The following is an 11,478-nucleotide window of genomic DNA, read 5'->3' on the forward strand; positions in this document are numbered from 1 at the left end:
TCGCTCAGAGTTTTCATTTTATCCTGGACTCTCCCGTGCCTCAGGGTGACATTTTGTAAAGAAGATTGTTCATTGCTCCGAAGCTCAGTTCTACATGGAATAGCCCAGGGCGGGGAATGAGGCTGCTGGAGAGAACAGCACCTCCTAGTGGGTGCTTGGGGACCTGGCCTTTAGCTTCAGGAATCACTATGTGGCTGAGTGGTGTGGATATCACACCACGGCAAGCCCGGCCCTGAGCTATTCCTACCTGTCTGCTGCTGCATATGGTGCCCCGTGAAGCTTGGTCACACTAACAATATAGTTCTCTTGATGCTTCCCCCAACAGATAATGTATCTGTGCTGTGAGACCCCCTATCCATTGGGGTCCCAATCGCATGCCTCATGTTAGCGAGTGCTGTGCATCCCTCAGGAAATCAACTCTCTCCCCCGGGGACGTGCCCCAGTCTATCACGCACCACTATTAAAAACACAGGAAAACCTGGCTGCCGAGGCGACTCATATTTCAGCGACAGTCAGTGTGTAGGCCTCTGCCCTGTCCTCTCTGAACGATGCCGTGCTGCCTGGCGTTTCACTATGTGCTTGGCTGTTTGGGTGTATTGATGTGGTTCATTCTCACTCTGTGGTTGTGCAGTGTCCCAGCACTCTTGGTGTTGGGCACACCGTATAAATGGGATTGTGGTTTTACCTTCCTGAGTGAGTGGTCGTTGGGTATCAGGTAGAGGTGGAGAGTTATGTCTGCAGCCCTGAGTGCCCGGTAGATCAGCACAAGGGAATGGATGGGAATAAACGTTACGGTCGAACGTATCTTTCTCCAAAGCACGCCGAGCTGGGAGAAGCTGGGATTCTCCAGGACAACATGGAAGAGATGGATTCTCGTTGGAGTTTCCAGGGTCATGTGGCCAGCTTCAAAATGGGCGATTTGGCATGAACTTAAATCCCCTCCATCTGCAGATGGGAGAGCGAGGGGAATGAGATTGAAACACCCTGAGCTGGTAGCACCTGTACAATGACACACACCAGCCGTTCCAGACGCCTTACAAGTATAAACAACCGCAGGCCCTGCGCAGCCCTGCCATCGAATGGGGTGCAGAGACGGATGGAGTGAGGAGAAGGGGAAGGGAAGGAACGAGAGTGAGGGGGAGGACGAACAGACTTGGAGAAAGCCGGGTGAGGGCTGGGAGAAGGGTACCGAGGGAAGGGGTCGCACGGGAGGCTTAAGAGACAGGATAACAAAAGCACAATGAGAAGGAAACCAAAGGGAGGGAATCAAAACAAGGGACGCTGCCCCCTGAATAGGAGAGAGAAGGGGAAGCCGTGGGTCTGGGCACAGGGGCAGAGGCAGGGAATGGCCCGCGAGGGGAGATCAGGATTGCTGGAGGGAGGAAGCGTGGAAGCAGCTGGGAGCGCTCCGGGATATCACACAGAAGAGTCCCCCTGAAGGGAACCACCAGCCCAGGGAGTGATGGCGGGAAATGACGCTTGCGAGATCCAGACAGAAAAACGGAGAGGTGGAAGGCCAGGGAAGGGAGAACCAGGGACAGGGACACAATGGCCTGAATCTCCTCTGGGCCTTCTCCCCAGCCCAGCCTGTCCGCTGGGTGTGCACTGGGCATGGAACCACCTCCTGCCATGGGCTCCCCCCATCCTCCTCCTCTCCTGCCCCAGTGGGTCCTTGCACTCCTGTGTGACGGGCACTTGTCTGACCCTCAGGCGCTGGAGATCTACCCACCATCCCCCGCAGGGGGAGCCACACTCCCGTCAGGGTGGGGGATCCTCACCCGAACTGGGCTGGACTGTGCCTGGCCCTGCACAGCGAGGAGGAGGAGGGAGAGGCAGCCAGGAGCCTTCCTCTCGGCTGCCTGCTCCCCGGAGCAGGCCCAGGCACAGTCCCCCCTTGTGCTTCTGCTGCTCACAGACCAGGGTGACAAGCCCTGGCAGGGCTGATGGACCCCCCCCCCCCGCACCCCAGGAGACCCCACAGCCCACACTAGCCAGTGGAGCCGAGCTGGAGCAGGAGCCAGGAGGGGAGTGAAGGATTGGGCCAAAAGAAATCTGATGCGGTTCAACAAGGACAAGTGCAGAGTCCTGCACTTAGGACGGAAGAATCCCATGCACTGCTACAGACTAGGGACCGAGTGGCTAGGCAGCAGTTCTGCAGAAAAGGACCTAGGGGTTACAGTGGACGAGAAGCTGGATATGAGTTGACAGTGTGCCCTTGTTGCCAAGAAGGCTAACGGCATTTTGGGCTGTATAAGTAGAGGCATTGCCAGCAGATCAAGAGACGTGATCATCCTCCTCTATTTGGCATTGGTGAGGCCTCATCTGGAGTACTGTGTCTAGTTTTGGGCCCCACACTACAAGGAGGATGTGGAAAAATTGGAAAGAGTCCAGCGGAGGGCAACAAAAATGATTAGGGGGCTGGAGCACATGACTTATGAGGAGAGGCTGAGGGAACTGGGATTGTTTAGTCTGCAGAAGAGAAGAGTGAGGGGGGATTTGATAGCAGCCTTCAACTACCTGAAAGAGGTTCCAAGAAGGATGGATCTAGACTGTTCTCAGTGGTGGCAGATGACAGAACAAGGAGCAATGGTCTCAAGTTGCAGTGGGGGAGGTTTAGGTTGGATATTAGGAAAAAAAATTTCACTAGGAGGGTGGTGAAGCACTGGAATGGGTTCCCTAGGGAGATGGTGGAATCTCCTTCCTTAGAGGTTTTTAAGGTCAGGCTTGACAAAGCCCTGGCTGGGATGATTTAGTTGGGGTTGGTCCTGCTTTGAGCAGGGGGTTGGACTAGATATCTCCTGAGGTCCCGTCCAACCCTAATATTCTATGATTCTATTCTATGATTCTATAGAGGGCACAGCGCAGAGGCCCCTGGGGCCCGCACTCCCCCAGTGCTCCAGGAGCTGCTGCTGGAGCTAGACCCCCTCCCCCAGCCCCACTGGCTGCAGACTGTGGCTCAAAGCCGCCATCAGCCTCTGACTCCAGCATCGAGCCCAGTGACGCCCCGTTTCTGCCCTACCTGCAAGGCACACGAAGTGGGGGAGGTGCACGGCTCGCACCGTGTTGGGCTCGGCCCTGATGTGGAACAGGGGGCCGGCGACCATCCACTCCTGCCGGGCAGACGGGCTCAGACTCTCCGCCCAGGAGCCGTATTCGTACTCGACGGTCACTGCTGCACTCACCTCAAAGCCAAGCCCCGTTTCGGAGCAGCGGAAGGAGCCAGCACTGGGGATGCGAGCTCTGGGGGGCACAATGAAAACGCAGACGTCAGGCTTGGACAGGGCTTCTAGGGCCACATCCTGTGGCACCCTGGAGTTCCTACCTGTAGACAGTTCTGTTCTCCTCTGTGCCTGGAACAATCTCTGGCGTTACCTCTGGAAGGATCTGAAAGACAGCGAGTTCCCGTAACTAGGGGCTTCATAACGGTGACTCCTCGTGAGACGTGGACTCTGCCAGTTACGGTAACGCACCGAGTTCCCTGTCCCATCGCTGCAGAGCCTGGCAACGTGTTAACCAGCTGGATTCTGCTTGTCCCAGAAGCCCCATGTGCCATTTCTCTGCTGCTAGGTGCTCCCAGGCTGGCTCAGCAAGGGGGAGGGTCTCACAGCCCAGGCTGGCTCAGCAAGGGGGAGGGTCTCACAGCCCAGGCTGAAGTCCCAGCCCAAACATCTGCACTGCTATTTTTAGCCCTACAGCCCGAGCGCCATGAGCCCGAGGCAGCTGACCATGCTCTGAGAGTCGGTGCCGCGGGTTTTTGATCACCGTGTAGACGTATCCTTAGGATGTAACAGTTCATGATACTGGCCGAGCAGAGCTCAGACTGAAAATGGAACAGAATTGCAGGTAGAAGAGGTGTCCAGCAATCCAGCCTGAGTGAGGCCTGAGCATCATCTAGGGCAGGTAAATGTTAGATGGACACTGGAAGGGCTGAGGGGGAAGTGGAGAAGAATTAACAAAGACAACAACCAACAAGAAATCCTTGAAGATGCTCCAAAGCAGGAAGCCTGTGACAGTCCAGTGAGTCACCAAAGTACAGGAAGTTGGAGCAATGCTGGGCATTGGAACAGTAAGAGAAGCCATGGATTCCTTGCGTCGCGCTTCTCTAGAAGGTTTTGTCTGAGAGTTCTGAAGGAATAGAAGAAAAAATTGGCCAAGCTGCTAACAAAAATGTGGGATCTATTATTTATTAATACACAGGAAACTTGGTTGTGAAACAAAGAAACAGCTCCACAAGCTCCAAAAAAGGGGACCGAGCGTAACATTTCCTTGCTGTTGTGGGTTTATGTCAGGTGTGTTATGTGTGTAGCAGACTTAAAAGCTTCACAATCAAGATTTGTATGTATTAATTTCCTAGGTTGTTGCAATATTTGAACAGGGGTAAGGGGGAGACTTCTGGAGACGGTTGTGCCAGAAACCCTCTTGGGAGCTGCCACCCGATGTGCCAAGACCACTGCTACCCCTGCTTTCCCTGCCAGCGCAGGACCCCAGCACCCTGTCTTGCTGAGCCAGACACTCCCATCTGCTCCAACAACGACCCAGGGTTTGAATTACTTGCCCCAAAGCTGCAGGTTTACCTGAAAGCAGCTCACAGAAGTGTGCTTGTCTTTAACACTCAGATGCCTAACTCCCAGTGGGGTCTAAACCCAAATAAATCCGTTTTACCCTGCATAAAGCTTATACAGGGTAAACTCATAAATTGTTTGCCCTCTATAACACTGATAGAGAGATATGCACAGCTGTTTGCCTCCCCAGGTATTAATACATACTCTGGGTTAATTAATAAGTAAAAAGTGATTTTATTAAATACAGAAAGCAGGATTTAAGTGGTTCCAAGTAGTATCAGACAGAACAAAGTAAGTCACCAAGCAAAATAAAATAAAACACGCAAATCTATGTCTAATCAAACTGAATACAGATAATCTCACCCTCAGAGATGCTTCAGTAAGTTTTTTCCTCAGACTGGACACCTTCCAGGTCTGGGCACAATTCTTTCTCCTGGTACAGCTCTTATTCCAGCTCAGGTGGTAGCTAGGGGATTCCTCATGATGGCTCCTCCCCTTTGTTCTGTTCCACACCCTTATATATCTTTTGCAAAAGGCGGGAATCCTTTGTCCCCCTCTGGGTTCCCACCCCCTCCTTCTCAATGGAAAAACACCATGTTAAAGATGGATTCCAGTTCAGGTGACATGATCACATGTCATTGTAAAACTTCATTGCCCACTTGCGAGTACACACATATACAGGAAGACTCACAGGTAAAACACAGCCATCTGCAGACAATGGTCCTGGTTAATGGGAGTCATCAAGATTCCAAACCACCATCACTGACACCCACCCCTTGCTGCCCCCGGCCCCGCCCCCACTCCACCCCTTCCATGAGGCCCCACCCCTGCCCCACCTCTTCCCTGCCCCCATTCCAACCCCTTCCCCGAAGTCCTCATCCCAACTCTGCCCCCTCTCTGCCCCCAGGCGGTGCAGGAGGGGTGCAGGGTGTGATGGGGGCTCAGGGCAGGGAGTTGAGGTGCAGGAGCTGTGTAGGGTACGGCGGGGGCTCAGGGCAGGGAATTGGGGTGCGGGAGGGTGTGGGATGTGGCAGGGGCTCCAGACAGGGGGTTAGGGTGCAGGAGGGGTGCGGGGTGTGATGGGGGCTCAGGGCAGGGAGTTGAGGTGCAGGAGGTGTGCAGCAGGGGGCTCAGGGCAGGAAATTGGGCTGTGGGGTGCAGGAGGGGTGTGGGGTGCGGCAGGGGGTCAGGGTGCGGCAGGGGGCTCAGGGCAGGGAGTTGGGGTGTGGGAGGGGGTGGGATGTGGCAAGGGGCTCCAGACAGGGGGTTGGGGTGCAGGGTATGGGCTCCGGCCTGGCGCCGCTTACCTAGAGCGACTCGAGGGTGGCAGCACCTCACTGAAGAGACAGGCTCAGGACTAGGGCAGAAGGGCAGGGGAAGGGCAGTCTGCCCTGGCCCTAGTGAAGAGGGACACTAGGACCTGCTGGAAGCCGGCAGCCTGCAGAGCAGAGCGGATTCAAGTGCGCTGCAGGCTCCTGAGTCACCATGTGCTGCAGGCTCCAGGCTCCGGGGCAGTGAGGAGGCAGCAAGTGGGGGCTGGGAGACACTCTGGGGGAGGGGGGAGCGCGGGGGGGGCAGGTGCCCCAAACATTGGGGAGCAGCGCATGGGGAGCTTAACGGGCACAGAAAATAACTTGGGGGGCGGGGGTGAGGGGAGTTTGGCGGCGACAGGAAGTAACGGGGGGGGGCGTGTGGGGAGCTCCGCGGGTCGCGTGTTTGAGAGCCCTGGTCTAGACTGTTCTCAGTGATAGCAGATGACAGAACAAGGAGCAATGGTCTCAAGTTGCAGTGGGGGCGGTCTAGGTTGGATATTAGGAAAAACTTTTTCACTAGGAGGGTGGTGAAGCACTGGAATGGGTTACCTAGGGAGGTGGTGGAAACTCCTTCCTTAGAGGTTTTTAAGGTCAGGCTTGACAAAGCCCTGGCTGGGATGATTTAGTTGGGGTTCGTCCTGCTTTGAGCAGGGGGTGGGACTGGATGACCTCCTGAGGTCTCTTCCAACCCTGATATTCTATGATTCTATGAAGGAATATCAGGACTCAGAGGAGCCAACCTCAAACCACTCACCACACGAAGAGCCAGCTTCCTCCAGTACACAACCGACTTCCTCCACAAACTCCGCAACATTAACAGCCTCCCTCAGAACACCAGCCTTGCCGCAATGGATGTCACTTCCCTATAAACCAACATCCCTTGCAATGTGACAGCATAGCTCCTGGCCTCAAATATCTACATGACAATGGACAGTCTCAGAGATCCTCCCCAAACACATCGTCAGATTCATCCATTTCATCCTCCCCCAGAACAATTTTACATTCCACAACAAACACTGTACAAACCATGGGAACAGCCATGGTGTGAGGATGTCTCCCCAATATGCCAATCTCTTCCTGGGCCACCTTGAAGATGCATTTCTGGACAAATGCATCACAGAACCAATGATATACCTGAGACACATCAATGATATTTTCATCCTCTGGTCAGACAACTTAAACTCCCTGATGGATTTCCACCACAACTTCAGCAACCACCACCCCTCCATTAAACTCTCTCTGGAACAGCTCCACACCAGCATCGTCCTGGACATCACGATCAGCTTCAACAATGGAACCCTACAGACAACTGTATCCCACGGATCACTGCACCTACCTTCATAGATCCAGTAATCACCCGCAACACATCAAGATATGTGCTATCTACAGCAGACACTCAGATACCACAGAATATGAGCCGAGGAGAAAGTCCGGGATATGCACCTTAATACACTCAAAACCTCCTTCACCAAAGAAGGACTCTCCACCAGAGAAGTAGATCACATCATGGAATGGACCCAAATACCCCAAGAGAACCTGCTTCAACACAGCAATAAAACCTCCTCCAACTGCATGCCCCTAGCTGTCACCTATGACCAGGGCCATCCTTAGGCATACGAAGCATACGCAGCTGCGTAGGGCACCATGAAATTTGGGGAATCAAATTGCCCCAAATTTCATGGTGCCCTAGGCTGCTGCGTGCTGCATACGCGGCGGCACCAGCGGCGGCACCAGCCCCGGCGACCAGCCCTATCCCCTGGCCGGCCCCCCCCGTGGGCTGCGCCCACTACAAGGGGCAGGGCCATCCCTAGGGTGGGTGCGGGGCCCCGGACATCTCCCTCCGCCCCACCTCTTACCCTTCCCCCCTCCTCCGCCCCCGGCCTGCCCCCATTCCACCTCTTCCCCCAGCGACCCCACACTCACCGGCGGCGGCGGGAAGTGGAGCAACCTGGCCCCAGCCCGCTCTGCTCCGCCAGCTCTGCTCCGCTTCCCGCCGTCGGTGAGTGCAGGTAGGTTGGGGAAAGGACGCCCCCCGCACTCACCGGCGACGGGAAGCAGAGCAACGAGGCCCCAGCCATGTCGCTCGGGGGGGTTGGGGAAAGGTCCCCCCCGCACTCACTGGCGGAGCAACCCAGTGTGTGTGTGAGGGGATCCCTTCCTCCAAGCTCCCTTCCCCGAACGACATGGCTGGGGCTGGGGCAAGGGAAGCAGAGCGAGCTGCTCCCGGCTCCCCGCTAACCTCCCGGGCCACTCTGGGCCTGTGGGGCCCCCAAAAGTGCCCCCCCACAGCTCCTGCCTCGCAGACCCTGGGTGGGGGGCTGGGGCCCCACACAGCCCCCCCGCGAGGGGGCTACATAAGGCACCCAAATGGCTAGGGACAGCCCTGACTATGACCCCACAATGGAAACCATGTGAGATATCATCAAATAACGACAACTCATACTCGATGGGGAACCCATCCTGACAGAAATCTTTCCGGAACCCCTTCTTCTAGCCTTCAAACCAACTTCTCCAGGCTCATCATCAGAAGCAAGTTCCCCACAGACCAGGACACACCAACTTAAAGCGGCACCAGACCCTGCCAGAACAACAGATGCAAAACCTGCAGACATCTCCACTACTTCAATGATCAACACCCCACAGAACACACCTTTCAAGATCCATATGATAGGCATGTGTAGGATCTAACGTGTGGTGTACCTCACCCAGTGCACTAAATGCCCCAATTACAACTATGTGGGTGAAACCAGACAACCACTGCACTCTGGAAAGAACTTACACAGGAAAACGATAAAAGGCAGAAACATCTTCTCACCTGTGGGATCACTCTATATCTGATCTATCAGTCCTCGCCCTCAAAGGTAACCTGCGCAACTCTTTCAAAAGACAAGCCTGGGAGCTTAAATTCATAACTCTGCTGGCCACTAAAAATCATGGACTGAACAGACAGTGGATTTATGGCTCATTACAACAATCTGTAACCCACTAAAACCCCCACTTTTATCCTATCACTGCAGAGGTGTTAACAGGCCACTCCACCTTGAATGATCCCTTACAATATGTGCTCCCTACTTATGGCTAAACAATCTGTTCCACCTTCTTTTTAACTGTTACCCTGCTTTGAGTTCTTTGCCCAGACCTGAAGAAGAGCAATGTGTGTAGCTTGATAGCTTGTCTCTCTCACCAGCAGAAGTTGGTCCAATAAAAGATATTACCTCCCCCACCTGGTCTTTCTCATAAAAATATTGGCAGGGATATTAAACTTTGTGCTTCAGGGCTTAGATCACTCTCTCACTATTAGGGACCAGGATGAGTCCTAATGTGGGGGCAGATTACCTCACAAATGCCTCCTGTGGGGTTCTTCATCCTCCGGAGCACCTGGCAGTGGCCATGCTCAGAGACAGGCTCACTCAGGTCTGATCCAGGTTGGCAATTCCTGTTCTCCTGACCTCCATTATTGTGACATTTCCTTTCTGTCCCCCAATGGGAACTGTTAAACTAGCTGACATGTCTTTAACTATGAGAAAACAGCCCCTTACCTTTCCGATACACCTCTTGCATTTTCCCTTTAACACGGCAGAGTATCTACACGCAGCCACTGCTCTTCTTGCTTCTCCTAGAGAGGGAACACAGATAACATCACATATTAAAAACTGTATCTGTCCGGTGATATTTGCGTTTCTAGAGCCAGTTCCAGCACCTATTGCCCTCCCAACTTTAACAAAGATTGTGGTGCCCTTGGTTGTGGGAGGAGGATGGTAGAATATCACAGTCTACCCTCACCTCGCAATGAACCCTGGAGGTAGCAGGGGGCTCCCCACTCTACCACCCTTCTGTCTGGGAGAGGCTGGGACTGGAGTACCTGGGGGCTCCCTCACAGCCAGTGCTGCTGCAGCACCTCCTACTGGGAGAGCCTGGTATTGCACTAGCAGAGCTCCTGTCATATTCTCTTGCTAGCGTTTCATTGTTTTCTCTGGAGATTTTATTTCTGCATCGCCCAGTTATAATTTCTTGAGGCCCCTTACGTGTTTGTTCCTCAGGTTCTTCTTTGTCTGGAGATGACGAATGGGGTGGCTGGGCTTCCTCTCTGCCTTGTGCAGTTACAGCAGGAAAGTCACAGACTGGAATAGCAGAGAAACCACTATCACTTGAGATCATGTTCTGGGAAATAACCCGACACAGACTGGCCATCCAGAGAGCAGTTTGCACCCTAGGGCCATTTGTTTGTGTTAGTAACACCAGCGCCAGCCCTGATCCCACCCTGTAACTCCTCTGCCCTCCCACAGACTAACATTGTATTGCCTTTTTGCTGCACCAATGCCACCGTCAGGGCTTGGTCTCCATCTGATAGATGGGGAAGCGAGTAGAGGTGAGACGCAGTGACACACCTACGGCCATACTGCAAATCAGTGGCAGAGTGGGGAAGAGAGCCCATTTCTTGACTCTTAACTCTGTATTCAGTCCTCTAGAGCAGGGGTGTCAAACTCAATTGCACAGGGGGCCAAAACTCAAAACTCGCGGGCCGAACAGTATAACCATTTATTTAACAGACTAAATATTTATGTTTTTTAACCATTAATATGAACCAAAATACAGGATATCATTCCAAAATAAATACATTTCAACTTAAAATATTTTGCTCTTCATAAAAAAATATCCTGTCAATACAATACATTCAAAATCTGTACATGCTGGAATATTAAAAAATCTGAAAATATAAATAAAAAATTGAATTTAAAGCAAAAGTATAATCATAACAAATCATAACATTCCATTTTCTTGTCCTATTTAGTCAGAGCCTGATACTTGGAGTCTTTTCTTTGCAACAAGTTCGTTTATGTTTGGGGTTAGGTTCTGTGTTGTGAAGATTCTCAGGATCGATTGCAGGTGTTCATCAGTGAGGCGACTCCTGTGTGACGTTTTGTTAATTTTCATCACAGAGAACAGCTGCTCGCACAGATATGTGCTGCCAAACATGGACAGGATTCGAGCCGCATGTTGGCGGAGCTGCGGCATCGCTTCAGGAATGAAGCGAGTGAACTGTGCTGGCCCCGCAGTGTCGTACTTTGCCTTCAGTGTCCCGTTACATTGCAGTTCTATCAGCTCCATCTGCATTTCTACAGGTGCGGTTTCCACATCGACTGCAAATGGGTTGCGAAGCAGCTCGAAGTTACTTTTCTGTGCCTCAAAGTCACTGAAGCACCGTGCGAACTCAGTGCGCAGCGCGCTGAGTTTTTCAGCAAAGGTGGCATTTGGGAAAACTGTGGCACTTTCTTGGTTCCGTATTACTTGGCAACAGGGAAAGTGAGACAAGTTGCATTGGTGCATTTGTGTCTCCCATAAGCGCAGCTTCACTTGAAATGCCTTCACTGCATCATGCATATCGGTTATTATGTGCTCCCGTCCCTGGAGTTGAAGGTTTAAAGCGCTAAGATGCGACGTTATGTCAGCCAGGAACGCCAACTCACATTTCCACTTTTCATCCCGCAGAACTGTGCAGTCTTTCCCCTTACTGTCCATGAACTGGCAGATTTCCTCTCGCAGCTCAAAGTGTCTTTTGAGAACTTTTCCCCGACTTAGCCACCGGACCTCCGTATGATATG

The 11,478-nt window shown here is 53.0% G+C and overlaps 1 protein-coding gene across 4 annotated transcripts; it reads right to left on the reverse strand.

The window, feature by feature from the left end:
- Window positions 1-6: 6 nt before the first annotated feature.
- LOC101952866 (NACHT, LRR and PYD domains-containing protein 1a-like) lies at window positions 7-10,502 on the reverse strand. 4 transcript variants are annotated; one of them, XR_010597337.1, is made up of 5 exons: window positions 9,901-10,501; window positions 3,471-9,491; window positions 3,323-3,384; window positions 3,020-3,240; window positions 7-945 (listed from the first exon to the last, which is right to left on the reverse strand). XR_010597337.1 is itself a non-coding variant. In XM_065580173.1 (5 exons), exons 1-5 carry the CDS (start codon window positions 10,064-10,066, stop codon window positions 572-574), a joined length of 900 nt encoding a protein of 299 aa, XP_065436245.1. In that variant the 5' UTR covers window positions 10,067-10,443; the 3' UTR covers window positions 7-571. The 4 variants fall into 4 exon arrangements, 1 of the variants encoding a protein (XP_065436245.1); XM_065580173.1 differs by having other exon boundaries at window positions 9,415-9,491; window positions 9,901-10,443; XR_010597336.1 differs by having other exon boundaries at window positions 3,020-3,384; window positions 9,901-10,502.
- Window positions 10,503-11,478: the final 976 nt, after the last annotated feature.

This window comes from Chrysemys picta, unplaced genomic scaffold, assembly GCF_011386835.1.
Source record: "Chrysemys picta bellii isolate R12L10 unplaced genomic scaffold, ASM1138683v2 scaf1850, whole genome shotgun sequence".
Classification (NCBI taxonomy): Eukaryota; Metazoa; Chordata; order Testudines; family Emydidae; genus Chrysemys; species Chrysemys picta.

Coding starts and splice junctions, on each gene's coding strand:
- LOC101952866 (XM_065580173.1), bottom strand. CDS start 10,066: ATGGCCAGTCTGTGTCGGGTTATTTCCCAGAACATGATCTCAAGTGAT. Junction 9,492..9,900: donor AGAACCTGAGGAACAAACAC/GTAAGGGGCCTC, acceptor TTCCCTCTCTAG/GAGAAGCAAGAAGAGCAGTG. Junction 946..3,019: donor CCACTTCGTGTGCCTTGCAG/GTAGGGCAGAAA, acceptor TCCCATCTGCAG/ATGGAGGGGATTTAAGTTCA.